Below are 14,659 nucleotides of genomic sequence, written 5' to 3' on the forward strand. Positions count from 1 at the left end.
GAAGGGTCAAAATTCCATTTCACATACACAATTCATCAACAAATACTTTCAATATCTTAAAATTCATATCCCCAACAATAATAAAGAGCGATAAATAAACTCCACCCCAAAAACTTAAAATAACACGAGAAGGTTCATTGTCACCTGCATTTAACAAACACTAATTCATTTTGCTGATTAGATCATTGATTTCAATCTCGCGGTTTCCAGTGTCTCCACCATCTTTATACAGCTTCTTCTTCCCAGTCAATGCCTTTTCTGGCTTATTGAGGATGAATGGACAGAGAAAGCCGTTTATCTCTTTGAAATGTTTACCAACATTGGCAATTTCATGTACAAGATCCTCAATGGATAACATGCCGTATTGCCCAAGTGCCTGTCAAGCAAAAATCGAGAATAAGAACAACAAGGAGATGTGTAAATAACAAGTGTTGATGATGAGAGATTTTCCTCTACCTGTTCGATTATGTTATTGTCGGTTAGAGGAATCTTTTGCTTTTCAAATTTCCCCACACCTTTCTTGAAGATTAAATCTCTCACGCTCTTCAGGTTAGGATAACTTCACAAAAGGAAAAGGAAATCTATAAACTCAGAAGTATTGAACAAATGTAATACAAATAGGGCAAAGAAAGAGTCGAAAGTGTGAGAATTCAAAAATAATTTAACAAACAAATTGAATTCATGTTTATGGATCCAGATCGGGATGAGATAAGGTCAATAAATTGCAGACTAAATTCAGTTTCTAAACGAGAAATCTAACAGGAAACATCTTCCATAAAACCTAAGGTATCATAATCATTCATACAATATTGAACTTAGCCATGGAAAAATATAAAGACAATCTTGTTGTGTCCCACATCATGTCTCGGGCACATTTGATCTTATTTTCTTTAGTTGTGTTCTATTACTATTTTACCATTGTAAGAAGACTATATAACCTTATACTATTAGGGGCATGATGATATTTTGTACTAAAGTTCTTTCTAGTTTCTCTCTAAGTTGGTATTCTTTTCTATCACCCTTTGTCTATCTATTTCAATCCCTATCTTCTCTTCTCCCTTAATCTTACACATCTTCTTTCTGTCTAGTTACGATTACATGTTACATTCTTAACTGGTCACAACATATCTGATTAGAAATATCGTGATCAAAACCCAAAGCTTGCAACTTATCGAACAAAAAACAAGGTTCTAAAGCTCTCAGTATTATTGGCTACTCCAACAAAACATTCATCTTCAGAGCTAATAAAGGCAAAATCTAAAGAATGGAAGCAATCAAATATAATGTATGCCATACCCAAATGTGACAAAAGGCTGGACCTTTAGCAGAAGATCCATAGTCCTATCATTTGCCTTCAAAAATACCCCACTGAAGATTTTCCTCAATCTAAGTGTGTACAAAATCTTCCTTGTCGTCGGATGCATATCAGTCGTCCTAATAGAGTAATAGTTAAAATCAGAACATCAAAAACAAAGAAAAGTATATACTACTATTAACAAAGATCTAGATTATATTACCCCCTAATACGAGTAACGAAAATCAGCTTCGATTCAGCCATAACAGGAGCTCGTCTCTGACGCTTAGACCTACTCTTCATCTGAATAAAATCCAATTCCTGAAATCAAATAAACATAGGGTTTGTTTAGTTAATCGTGAATCTGCTTATCTTACACCAAAGGGATTATGAAAAACTTACTCTTTCGCGGAACTCTCGAATGAACTGTTCTGGTTTCTTGATTTCAGAACGATCTCCTTTGGATTTCTTAACTCTTTGCTGCAATTGAAGCTTTCTCTTGATTGCCCACTCTTCATTATTTCTTCTTTTCTTCAATATCGTTTCAGGAACGTAATCTAGTTGAAAGGGTACAGTCTCTCCCATGGCCGCCTTCTAGGGTTTTAAGAGTTATTCAGACTTTCAATCTTTTAGCCGTTTCGTTCTTCAAACCCTGATTTTGACGGCTAATGGGATTTTCTGATTTTTATGCCTCGATGATTTTATATATAAAGGTTGAAAACCTAATTTTGCCCTTTAACTTATTCATTATATTCAAATTTATCCCATTTAAATGTTATAACTTAAAATTGCCCCCGAACTTAAAAATTATATATACCCTAAAAGTAGTGACGACGTTAATTTGGCACATCGGGATGGAGAATGTTAATTTTCTATCCTCAATCATTTTTCTATTTATTAATATTATATATTTTTGACCGGCTCCGGTTTTGTTCGATATTTTTTTAAGTTTATTTAAAAATAATAAATTTTAGAATATCTTATTAGGTGTTTATTTAGATGAAATAATATTTTAAAATAATTTTTATTTGTATATATATTAATAAATTTAATAATATTTTATTTGTTTCACTCTAATTATAGAAATTTTCAAACGCGAAATATATTAAAATTTTATATTATTCTAAACAAATAAATTTAAAATTTTTATAAAATATAAAATATGGAGATTAATTAAATATATTAATGATTTGTATATTTAATTAATCCAATATTGCATACCGACCAAGAATTTGGTGATGGGTAAATTAAAATTTTTTTAGGCGGGTTAAAATAAAAATTTAGAAAATTTTAGGTAAAATGGGTAAATAAATTTAAATTTTATTATTTTTTTTAATAATTAAATAAAAAAAATATTAAATTCTATTGATTTTTTTTTAAATTAGGGATAATGTCACATTTTAACGGTAGGCCGAACCCCTACATAAATTCTTCCATCATCGAACCAGCACTTGTTTATTAGTATTCACCATTCGGGATAGAATTCGAGTAGAGACGCAAATATTTTTTCCACCTCATACCATCAACTACCCAAAAAAAACTGTCACGAGACAATTCAGATAAAAAAAATTAAGAGAATAATGATATTTATCCTATGCTTTTAAGTAAATCTTTATTTATCCTATGCATTAAGTAACTATTTTTTATACTACCATCTCCCTATCCTATTTGGTTTGGAAAATTTTCACGGTGCACTATTATATAATATTAAAAAAAAATAATAATTTTGATAAAATTATATAAATTATATTTTAATAATATATATAAATATATTGAAAAATTATATTATTCTAAATAAATAAATTTAAAACTATTTTAAAATATCTAGATTAAATAAAAACCGCAGCGCAAAATAAATATAATTGTATCCCTAGCTAAAACTCTGGATTCTGAATTTGCCCTAGACTTTTACGTAACCCATCGCCAATCGCCCATCGCCATCGTTATCGCCATTGTTATCGCCATTGCTTATATTCCTTATCAAGGACAGTGAAGAAGATCAATAATTGATCCAGCAAATGTTCATCGCAGTTCTCAAAACCCTATTACGTTGATTTCTGAATCTGGGTTTACAAGTTCTTCCGAATTCCAACTACCGATAAACTCAGATGGCAGCGACGGAAAGTTTTTACCAAAGAATCCTCCCTTCTCCTCCCGCCATTGATTTCTCTTCCTCCGAAGGAAAACAACTATTTCAAGAAGCCATTCAAGGAGGTACAATGGAAGGTTTCTTTAAACTCATATCATATTTCCAAACCCAATCCGAACCTGCATATTGTGGATTAGCATCTCTTTCCATGGTCTTAAACGCCTTAGCAATCGATCCTGGAAGAAAATGGAAAGGACCCTGGAGATGGTTTGATGAATCAATGCTTGATTGTTGTGAGCCTTTAGAAAGGATCAAACTTGAAGGTATCTCATTTGGTAAGCTTATCTGTTTAGCTCAATGTGCTGGTGCAAAAGTTAAAGCATTTCGTACAAATCAAAGTACAATAGATGATTTCCGTAATCATGTTAAAACATGTAGTTCTTCAGATGATTGTCATTTGATATCTTCATATCATAGAGGAATGTTTAAACAGACTGGAACAGGACATTTTTCGCCTATTGGTGGTTATCATTCTGAAAAAGATATGGTTTTGATTTTGGATGTTGCTAGGTTTAAATATCCTCCTCATTGGGTTCCTTTAACACTTCTTTGGGAAGCTATGAATACTGTTGTTAAAACTAGTGGTTTAAGTAGAGGTTTCATTCTTATATCTAAGCTTCGCAAACCGCTTTCACTGTTTTATACTTTGAGATGTAAAAACGAGAATTGGGTTGGCATTGCAAAGTACTTAATAGAGGATGTACCTCGGTTTATAAGCTCGGAAGATATGAATGATGTGAGGATGGTTCTTACGACGGTTTTATCATCATTTCCTTCAGATTTTGGGGAATTCATAAAATTGGTAGAAGACAGTAGCCAAGAAGAAAAGGATTGGTTTTCGATAAAAGAGAAGATATTGAAGCAAGTTCAGGAGACAGGTCTTCATAAATATGTGAAGGAATTCTTCCTGGTTAGGGAAATTTCATGTTGTAGTGGTGAATTCCCGACTTTGCTTCTGTTAGCCTTGCCACCTTTGGCATGGAATGGAATTAGAAACCCTAATGTTTTGCAGGAAATAAAGGCTCTCACTTTGACTGATGATCTTCCTTATTTGCTTCAAGAGGAGGTGTTACATTTGCGAAGTCAGTTACAGCTTCTCGACAGATGTAATGGTAATAGATTGGAGGAGGATTTTGGTGTTCCTCTACTTTAGATTTCACATCTAACCATTTTTTTTATGATCGGTTTTAGTTTTGCTATGTTCTAGTTATGCAGGCAAAGCTTGCATTAAGTTTTGAAAAGAGGAGAAAACAAGATTCTATACCATTTTTTAAGATGGGTTTCTTTTGTCACACGACTCCCACGTTTATTATTCTCATTTGAAATTAATACGTTTTTAGTGTGAATGTCTATTTTAAGTAAGACTCTTCTCAAGTTTATTATGTTTTTCACTTTTTATCATTCTCAAGTCCAATTGATACCATCATAATGTTGTTAATAAAGATAAAATACTATAAACATAGACAAGGTGACAAAGGTAATCCGCCAACCAACCATGTTCAATAACAAGGGAATGAAACCGAACAAGTTACTAAACAAAACTGAAAACAATGAAATGAAGGGTCTTTCAAGCTTTGTCACACCTTTGTAATTAGCTTTATGGATTTAGGGTTTTTTTTTTGTTCCACTAATTTAGAGTATTCGAGTGGGAAACGAATTCGTAACATTTGATCTCTATCATTTTACCTTTTTATCGAAAACTACCCTACAGTGGTTTCTATGAATTTAGGTTTTTGAGATGATGAAGAACAATAGAGAAGAACTTGTGTAAAGAAGCTTCAGTCTTTTCTTCTTAAGTTAGAAAACCTGCAGAAAAGACAAGTTAACTTTAAGCATGTAGTAGAGTGCCACTATACATATCTGTCGACGCATAATAAGGTTTATACCGGCGTTTTGTTTGTGCCGTCAAAAAATAAGCGTCGGTAAAGGATTCTTTTAAGGCCGGTAAGAATGATTACGACACATAACATTGCGCCGGTATGGGGTAATTATACGCCGTAAATCTTTTCATTATTTTCAATTTTTATTTTTACCTTTTATTTTAATTGTTTTTATAAATATGTAAAGAATTATGTATTTGAAACCAAATATATAAATTTTCATACTTATAAATATTATATTCTCAAAATTCTACGCTAACAAAATTATTATTGACATCATATAACTGAATTAATTAACCAAGATATTAAATATATTTTATTTCTTCTTTTTAAAGAAACATTTTATCACTATATAATATCTTTTTAAAACATTTATAAAAAAAAAATCATTTTATCAAACAAATTATTTAAATAATCCATGGATTATAATAACCCTATACCTAATTATTAGAATCTAGAAAAAAAAAATCAACCCCAAATATGCAGAAAAATTATAATTACAAGAACATAGATAAGTTATATGGATGATTTGATCTCAATATCTTGTCATTAAAATGACATTACACTTCTCATTTTCCATTTTCAAACAAATTCAATCTCGCTAAAATAACATTACAATTCTCAAACGAGGACGTGCAACCTTAATGTATTGTTGTCGCTAAGATAACAACAATAAACAATTTTCACCAACACTTTTATTTCTTCTCGATAAAAGATTTTACAGATCCCATCCATCTAACAAGTTCATTTTTATCTTTACTCTTCATATATCTATGCAAGAAAGCAGCAAGATCTTCATTTACGCCCCTTTCTTCCAAGAAATCGTACAGCGAATCCTGCAACTCGTCATCCAATTCCCTACCACAACAACAAAAACGCATATTTTCATAACAACAAAGATATTGCATAGACAAATCACATTGGATGCCAAAATATGAGAACAAAACCTAATTTCACGCATAATATCAGTTAGGTTAAGATCGTTACTTGAATTTAGGGCCAGTGAAAGGATGTCCCTTTTGTTCATGACCACGAACAAACACTTTCTGAATCTCTATACTATCCGGCCATGCTAAGCACACAAACTCTAATGTTTCGCCTTCTTCCTTTTTGAGAATCTCAATAACCAATGTCATATGAAGCTTCACCTCTTCATCTTCAACCACATCCTTGAAGTTACGAATACGCACAGATCCATCAAACATCGTTACTTCAACTTTTATCACTTCGCTTTCTCCAAATTTCTTACTCAAAAGCATCCATTGCTCTCCGGGAAGTTCATCAATAAGAAATGAATTGAACTCTGGGGTTTTCTATGAAACAAAAAAGAACCACTACTTGTTAAACGGACTAAATCTTTAAGCAGATTGAAAAATTAATAGAATCTTAACGATTTCCATGACTGAGTTCTAGTTTTCAAATAAAATCATTCTCTTCGGCATGAACAACAAACATATCTATTTCTGCAAATGATCATGACTTGAATGTATATATCAATATATTTAAGAACAACATCTACACTATCTTAAGTGAAACAATCTTGAAACATCGATAAAATCCTTTCTATTCAGCATGAACAACAAACAAATCTATTTCTGCAAATGATCAGGACTTCAATGTAGTATATATCAATGATTGACCGATCATCATATCATGACCTAATTGAAATGGACCAAACACAGGATGGTAAAATGTTAAAACCTCCAATCTAATTCCTGTCTGAACACTAGTTAATCAAATCAACATCAAGCGAATTCCTATCTCTTTCGTGAAATTTCACAGCATGAATTCAATTCACCGACGACATTACAGGAAAACAAAAAGAGGAAAGTAACAAGTCAAAGAGATGAACCTCAGCCGGAGTAAATCCATCTAGCTCATACTCAATCTCGTCTCGAAGCATTCGTAGGATTCTTCCTTCGAAAGCTGATTTTCGCATCTCAGAAATATAAGTTCGGTTTTGTGATGAAATAGGAGACGGCTGCAGCCGAGACGATGCTAGGACTTTGGAGCAAGAGGAGATAGAAGATGCGGCGAGTCTTCGTAGAGGTTTGATTAATCGACAAGCCGCCATTGTTGCACAAAGGGATGAAGTCCGGCGACTACGGCAGAGGGATGAGGTCCGGCGACTACGGCGAACGGATTTCACGCTCCGGAGCAGGGCAGCTTTCACTTATTCACAGTGACCAGTGGGCTTTTAAGAACGGCCCAAATAATCCACTGGGCCTTCTTTAAAAGTTTCTCATCATTTGTATTTATTTAATTGGACATTTTAATTTTCTTTACTTTTTTTGAATGTAAATTGACGTTTTTATGCTATAACTTTAAATTGTGTATTTATTTATTTTTAATGTAAAAATTTATCAGTCAAAATCGAATTCATAAGCTTTGATACGTTAAAAACCAATAAGAATGTAAATGATGAGTCATCAAGTGAAGAGTACCATGTACTACAAAATTCTATTTCGACTCGTTGACAATTCGAACTACTCGAGCTTGAACTTAAAAAAAATTCAAAAAAAAAAATTTATTAATTAAAATGACATATAAAATTATTAATCTAAATGTTTTCTTAACAATGACTAGTTTACACCCCTAAATCATTTTTTATTTGTATCTTCATTATTTTGTTAAATTTAAAATGTGTCACAATTTTATTCTACAAATTAAATAAGTTGTAAATAAATATTATATTAATTGTAAAGTTAATATAATTAATTATATATACTTAATTTAAATAGTTTTTTAATTTTGTTTAGTAATTTTTTTTTAAAATAATATATTATTATTTTTTGATTAAATAGTAACACTAATAATTATTTTTATTTAACAATAATAATATAATATATATTTTTATTTTTTATAAAATAACAATTATAAATATATTAATATTATAAATTAAAATAATAAATATTTGTATGAACTATTAAAAAAATGTTAAATAGATTAATTATTTTATTTTAATATTTGAATATATATATATATATTATATTATAAATTTATTTTTATAAAATTAATTAATTGTCTTAAAATATCAAGTTAATATTACCAACATATAATCAAGTTATAGTTGTGGTAATCTAATAACAAGGATCATCATAGTTACAAGTGTTTTCCTTTTTGTATTTATTAGAATTACCAAGAACTCAAGAAAAATACTTTATCATAAAATTTTATAAATAATTTACAAAACAAAATATAAAATATGTTAAATCCGGAAAGCTAACAAACAAACTGTATTACACAAAATGTTTATCAAAATCAAATGTTTCTCAGGACAAGAAAATTTCACATACTTTATCAATATCATCATCAAATGCCTCTCAATTATAACAATTTCATCTATTTTTTCAAATCTTAAACAAATCACACAAAAAGCAACCTTTTTAGTGATTGAGACACAGAAAGAAAGAAAAAAAATCTGATTTCGGGTTTCAGCTTATCAACACTAAGAAGAAGCTGCTGCTGCTTCTGATAGGTAACATGTAAAAACCGAAATTGCATCTTGTAGATGATACGATCGAACATCTTCAGTTATACGACGAGCATTTAAAACCGTATCATAACAGCTTAACTGACTCTCACGACTCGAGTTCTCTCCATCGTCACTAACAAGCATATTGCTGATTTCCTCTCCTATTTTCGATAATGTTACTCTGCAACACACAATAACACACTTTTAAACTATAATCAAAATACCCTCTATTTTTTATAAAACACAAGTGTAAAATACCTATACCTTGAATCAATTGATAATTTGTCGCCCCAAACAGATGAAGACTTGTTTAATTTACCAAAGAAGTCCCTACACGCATCATTTTTGCTGTCTAGTGTATCCTGCAAAACGATGACAAATTTGATAGTGTAATTATTTTACAAACTTGACTATTTATGCTGAAATATGTAAAATTGTGAGATTATGTACCAGTTCATTGATGGAATCGCTATCTTCCTGTAAAGAATTCCGTAACAGATAGAAAGATATAAAAAGTCCTGCTCCCAGATCCCAATTTTCAATCTCTGACTTGTGGTCTTCCATGGATGTGGCTAGCCTCCATAGATCAGAGTGTTCACCTATAGACCCAGAAGATTTAGTAACTTCAAAAGCACCGACAACTGGTGACGAATATTTAACAATAGATTTACCTGATAGAAACAAAGATGATGCTACTGAAATTACAAAAATTGAGTGCGCTTTTTGCCAATTTCCACATTCAAGGAAGTGCTCAAAAGCCTTTGGAAGATCACCACAGTAATTGAAGTATACTGCCTGCATTTTGAGAAAGAAATCATAAATCAGAATAAGGCTTTGTTTGATGAAGGGTTATTTGGATTTCCTTGGACATCATTCAAATCATCAACTAAAATCCTAAAATACTTTAAATTTATTCTTTATAACATTTTAAATATTAAATACAAAAGATAGTATACTGATACCCAAATAATCACTTTTTTACAAAAAAAAAGGACTATTTAAGGGAAAAAAATTAATCAAACAAGCTCTAACGGTTTAATAAACTTTCAGATCACAGAGTGCAAGATGTTGATTTGCAATTAAAGAAAGCTAAATATTAAGGAAACCCTTATTTATCATAGCTTGAGAAAAATTCAGTATAAATAAGCCTGCAAACTAACCAGAAGTAATGCAACTGTAATTCAGAAGAATGAATGAATCATCGAGGAGATTCGTAACAAGTAGAAGAAATTTGGCTTACCATAGCCTCGTGTAACCATGCTGAAGGAACTTCCAACTCTTCAATAAATTGACGCTGCTGTTCTTGCATACTCCAAGTTTCACAGTACTGGAACAAGATTTCTCTAATAACTGTAGCCTGAAGATTTGGAAAATCATCACGATATGGCATATGAAGAACAACATAGATGGCCCAATGACATTGTCCCAAACAAAGAAGTTGGGAAACAAGTCCCATATCAAGAACATGAAGATCGTCGCATGTAAAAGCACCAACTGCTTCTAAAACTTGCCTCTGATGCCAAATCATATGATAATCTAACGGATCATATGTTGAAGCCAATGCACAAAACATTGTCTTGAGAGCAACAATGTCCGTCTCATCACTAGCATGAAGAAGCATTAGGTGATATGCAAGGTCAAAATGCTCTCTTGTATTACTATTACAATTTGCAGTTTCCTCCAATGGCCCTTCATCGATATAAATAGGTACTGGACGTGGAGCTCTTCCATCATCAATAAGTTTCTGATAAGTACGGAAAACAGTGGCTAATGGAGTGTTTGGTGGGAGTTGATACCACATTAACAGTCCCATGAATCTCTTCCAATCGATTTCTATGTCCTGTAATGCACCATGGATATTACCAGAAAGTAACATAAAAAGTCTTATTCTATCTTCCTCTATATAATTGAAGTCGAGACCCTTGTTGGTCCAGGTTTTAAGCTGTCGATCAATATCGACGCGATTCATCATGGATCCGCCAGCCTGGCTTAAAAGGCAAGCAAGTCTAACATCACCACGAAAGGCAGCAATTTCGACAGCGGAATTCAGTTGACGTCCAGTCATGAGAAAGAATATGTTCATTAAGTCATTTGAGTCGTTTAAGGAACTCACTTCTTCTTGAACTCGATGACACACACACTCTTGCAACCAATAACTGAATTCCGCTCTACGTATTAAGGTCAGAGATTCCATGTCATCATCCATCACACCCTCCTCCTCTTCATTATCAGGCTTTGATTGTCCCTTGGCAGAAAACAGAACTTTTATTAGCTCCCAAACCATAACCTGATGCATCAAAACAATCCGAGAAGAAGAAGATATTCCAGAGACTTCCAACTGTTTCTCGATTGTTGATATATAACTCCGACAGATGTTGGAAAGCGTAAATGGATCATGAACGCGTCTTAATAGCTTTAGTTTGAAGGGACCTGCGTCAACTTCTTTAATTTCTTCCTCCATCTCCTTATGAAGACTTAATGGCAAATCGAAACAATGGCTAATGAGTTCCTCTTTGATTTTTTTACTTTCATCCCTAACAACGTAGTCAATTGCAACCCTTTCCAATTTAATTATTGATGATAACCCCTGTGAGTGAACAAGAACACCGTTGGGACCCCACCCTACTCGAAATGACTTGCCCATAAACAATCCTGCGTCAACAATGTTGCGTGAGAGACTGCTTGTAACAGGGGTATCATTTTTGGATTCCAACACAAACCCTTCTGCTTTTGTTGTTTTTACAGGAAGGCCCTTGTTTTGTTGGGCCATTACCATGGTCCCAGTAGTACCAGAACCAAAACTACTAGGATTGTACTCAAGCAATGCTACAGGAGTCTTCCGCACTATACTGGAGCTGGACTTCTGAAGCATCTTTTGAATAGAATGCTGTAGAGGAGATTTTGTTGCTGTTTCTTTATGAAATTGTGATTTATGGTCAAAAGGCCCCCCCTCAAAATCATCGAAATCGTTTTCTTCTGTAGGGAACATCAACATCCGCATTTCTTTCATCCTAACAGGATCAAGACCAAGATGGGCTGGAAGAGAATGCGAAAGTAGAGTTGGATCTGAAATGGCCATTTCATCGTTATCAGTTAAATCTTCACCATTCATATCCACGGGATCTTGTATTTCCTCTGGAGCATCATCCATTATGATGTCTTCTTCTTCTCCATCACTCAATCCAAACCGACTAAAATGGGATACCAGAAATTTCCATTCACCGGTTGATGAGTCAAATGAAATAAAGCATGCACCTTGCCTCTCCGTATAGAGTTTCAGTTTTGTCTCTACTTTTTTTAGGCTCTCTTCCCCATAATTCGAAAATTCTATGTTCAATGACAAAGTTACTTCAGCTGGCTTGTTCAATCCCTGACCTACAGCTGGCTTTTCCATATCATCTTCATAAACAACTATCTCATGCTTTTGAAACTTGACAATTTGATCTAAATTCAAACATCTAACATCAGTCTCACCAATAAACTTGACATGCCCATATCCAATCCTTCCAACAGTGAAATCCTTGACGCGGCAGCAGTATCCAGGATCAATGGACTCCAAAACCAGCAAGTTATTCAAGCATGGTTGCATATAGTAGTCGCACGACCTCAAAGTGGGTAAAGAGGCAGCAGCATGATCACTCGAAACACAGCACATTGTTGGAGAATCAACATGGTTGACAGATATTCTCCTTTTCTTGTGTTGAGATCCACAAATGAGGTCACAACAAGAAGTTCCCACATCAAATTCCATCACAAATAGAATTTACATATGGTCTTGGATTAAATAAGTGAAAATTGTCCAGAAAATCCTGATAAAAAGGCACATGCCAGTTAGACAAGATAGAAGAAATATTTATGCGTAAACATGATTTATTATTCCCCATATAAGTATAGCATCTACAACTACTTTCATTAAGAAAAGTGAGCTCTTGATCTCATTGGAGTCTAAATTATAAATTAGCAGCAGGCATCAAGATATTAAATAAATTCACACTTCCCAAAACATAGTTAGTGATCTTTTTGTTGAGGAGTAAATCAAGCGGGCAATGTCTTTCTATGAGAATGGAAAGGATAGTATAATATTTAAAGAATAGGTATTGCATTATCTCACAAACAAAAAGTTTCAAGTGATTCACAACCTAGTTATCAATCTCAATCCAAATCATTGATCCACGTGAAGATAACAAAGCATAAGGATATCACTAATATCAAAGACAAACATAAAGAAACGTGCATAACAACTAAGAATACCCAATCAATTAAGCATACTTCAAATAGCAATTCAAAGCTCAATTCCTAGACTCAACCTAGGCATGCAATTATCAAGGATACTCATCAACCAAAGTTCAACACATCAATGTCATAACTTCATCATCAAGTCAAAGAATATAAGGTCAATCATCAAAGCATCAAGATTCGTTCCAAAATTGACATCAACTTCATCCACTCATGAAAATCAAGCACATTCATCATAAATATATGTCACTCATCACATCATAGCATGCATTCATGTTCATCATCTCATCAACATCATTTCATCCAACCACATAAGCACATTCATCTCAATCAACATTCAATACATCTACTCATTTGAGTTTCACTTATGCTCAAATCAATTCAATTCCAAAAGAAAACCAAATGTGGTCAAGTGACCAATATCAATTAACTTTAGTTCTTAATAAGAATGCACAACTAGGAATTAACTCCTAAAGCATTCTTCAAAATACAGAATTCACAATGTTTATTTTCAGAAATCAGACTGTCTACGCATTGTTTGAAATCAATTAAAAAAACAAGACATTTCAAAGAACTCACAGAAATTCAAATAGAAAAGCATATAAGACAAAAGTTATTCTCGAACTTCAGATCTCAGTCTTTTGAAAGCTATGATCAAATTTCTCAAGTAGACAGATTCTGAAATTTTTATTTTTTTTCCACCAAATTGAGCTCCACTCCACTCCACACTCAATCATGAGCATTGCCACCATTCCAATTTCAACTCAAAGAATCAAATACGAAATTAACTCAACATCTCATAAATTTCTGATTACATTCAAAATATCGAAGAACACTTAAGCCAATTCTCAAATCTTAAACATTGATTCTAGGTCATCTTATTATATCTATGGCAAGAATCAAACCGAGCTAGAAATTATGGAAAACAATCTTACAAGAGTTAGAAGATCAAACAATACCTAAAGCTCCAAAATCCTTTATCCACTGTTCCTGCTGCTCGCGACCAGCTTCCACTACTCCAGCTGCTACAGACGATTCCACGAAAGGGAGCCAAAACTAGGGAAGATTAAGCGACTTTTAGGTGCTATAGCTTCTAGGTTTTCTTCAACAATGGATGGATCGCGAAATCCTCAGCCTTCTTGGCCACCCGCTGTTCTTCTCCCTCCACTCTTTTCACCTGTCGCGGCTTTCAGAAAAAGGAAGGAAAAGAAACAAGCCCTAAGGCTTGTTTGGTTTGCAACATTATTTTTTATTTATTATTTCCCTCTTTTTCTTTTTTCAAATGAAGAAGAAGAAGGGACAAGGCCTATTTTTTAAAATTTTGTAATTTTATTTATTTTCATTTGATTTAAAAGATTAAAATTTATTTAATTTAATTTAATATTTTTATTTATTAAAAATAATATATTAATTTGATTATTAATTTTATTTAATTATTTAATATTTTAAATAATTAATTTATAGTACGAGCTGGTTTTAACTTTTATTTTAAACTCTTATATTATATTTATTTATTTTTAACTATTTAATCATATAATTTATCAATTAAAATATTAAAATAAATTTATTTTATTTTATATCAAATTTAAATTTAAAATGAAATATATAATAATTCAATTAATTAA

At 32.4% G+C, this 14,659-nt stretch overlaps 4 protein-coding genes across 4 annotated transcripts; 1 reads left to right on the forward strand and 3 right to left on the reverse strand.

The window, feature by feature from the left end:
* On the reverse strand, positions 1-1,975 carry LOC124945429 (60S ribosomal protein L7-1). The gene is made up of 5 exons (XM_047485869.1): positions 1,697-1,975; positions 1,518-1,615; positions 1,297-1,434; positions 457-559; positions 1-376 (listed from the first exon to the last, which is right to left on the reverse strand). The coding sequence occupies exons 1-5, from the start codon at positions 1,877-1,879 to the stop codon at positions 161-163; spliced, it is 738 nt and encodes a 245-aa protein (XP_047341825.1). The 5' UTR covers positions 1,880-1,975; the 3' UTR covers positions 1-160.
* A 1,241-nt stretch (positions 1,976-3,216) lies between these two features.
* On the forward strand, positions 3,217-4,766 carry LOC124946190 (glutathione gamma-glutamylcysteinyltransferase 2-like). Its single transcript, XM_047486760.1, has one exon. The coding sequence runs from the start codon at positions 3,403-3,405 to the stop codon at positions 4,594-4,596; it is 1,194 nt and encodes a 397-aa protein (XP_047342716.1). The 5' UTR covers positions 3,217-3,402; the 3' UTR covers positions 4,597-4,766.
* Positions 4,767-5,857: 1,091 nt separating this feature from the next.
* Positions 5,858-7,488, reverse strand: LOC124945794 (uncharacterized protein At2g39795, mitochondrial-like). Its single transcript, XM_047486292.1, has 3 exons — positions 7,176-7,488; positions 6,311-6,636; positions 5,858-6,181 (listed from the first exon to the last, which is right to left on the reverse strand). Exons 1-3 carry the CDS (start codon positions 7,395-7,397, stop codon positions 6,019-6,021), a joined length of 711 nt encoding a protein of 236 aa, XP_047342248.1. The 5' UTR covers positions 7,398-7,488; the 3' UTR covers positions 5,858-6,018.
* Positions 7,489-8,562: 1,074 nt separating this feature from the next.
* Positions 8,563-12,618, reverse strand: LOC124944456 (nuclear pore complex protein NUP96). The gene is made up of 5 exons (XM_047484709.1): positions 10,039-12,618; positions 9,470-9,593; positions 9,249-9,397; positions 9,063-9,160; positions 8,563-8,979 (listed from the first exon to the last, which is right to left on the reverse strand). Exons 1-5 carry the CDS (start codon positions 12,547-12,549, stop codon positions 8,772-8,774), a joined length of 3,090 nt encoding a protein of 1,029 aa, XP_047340665.1. The 5' UTR covers positions 12,550-12,618; the 3' UTR covers positions 8,563-8,771.
* Positions 12,619-14,659: the final 2,041 nt, after the last annotated feature.

This window comes from Impatiens glandulifera, chromosome 7 (assembly GCF_907164915.1).
Source record: "Impatiens glandulifera chromosome 7, dImpGla2.1, whole genome shotgun sequence".
NCBI lineage: Eukaryota > Viridiplantae > Streptophyta > Magnoliopsida > Ericales > Balsaminaceae > Impatiens > Impatiens glandulifera.

Excerpts from the sequence above, each read along its gene's own strand:
- LOC124945429 (XM_047485869.1), bottom strand. The coding sequence starts at position 1,879 with ATGGGAGAGACTGTACCCTTTCAACTAGATTACGTTCCTGAAACGATA. Across the intron at positions 1,616-1,696 it reads TTCGAGAGTTCCGCGAAAGA|GAATTGGATTTTATTCAGAT; the intron begins GTAAGTTTTTCA and ends ATTTGATTTCAG. Across the intron at positions 560-1,296 it reads CAGCCTTTTGTCACATTTGG|TTATCCTAACCTGAAGAGCG; the intron begins GTATGGCATACA and ends CCTTTTGTGAAG.
- LOC124946190 (XM_047486760.1), top strand. The coding sequence starts at position 3,403 with ATGGCAGCGACGGAAAGTTTTTACCAAAGAATCCTCCCTTCTCCTCCC.
- LOC124945794 (XM_047486292.1), bottom strand. The coding sequence starts at position 7,397 with ATGGCGGCTTGTCGATTAATCAAACCTCTACGAAGACTCGCCGCATCT. Across the intron at positions 6,637-7,175 it reads ATGGATTTACTCCGGCTGAG|AAAACCCCAGAGTTCAATTC; the intron begins GTTCATCTCTTT and ends TTTGTTTCATAG. Across the intron at positions 6,182-6,310 it reads TTCACTGGCCCTAAATTCAA|GGAATTGGATGACGAGTTGC; the intron begins GTAACGATCTTA and ends TTGTTGTGGTAG.
- LOC124944456 (XM_047484709.1), bottom strand. The coding sequence starts at position 12,549 with ATGGAATTTGATGTGGGAACTTCTTGTTGTGACCTCATTTGTGGATCT. Across the intron at positions 9,161-9,248 it reads GCGATTCCATCAATGAACTG|GATACACTAGACAGCAAAAA; the intron begins GTACATAATCTC and ends ATCGTTTTGCAG. Across the intron at positions 8,980-9,062 it reads AAATTATCAATTGATTCAAG|AGTAACATTATCGAAAATAG; the intron begins GTATAGGTATTT and ends TGTGTGTTGCAG.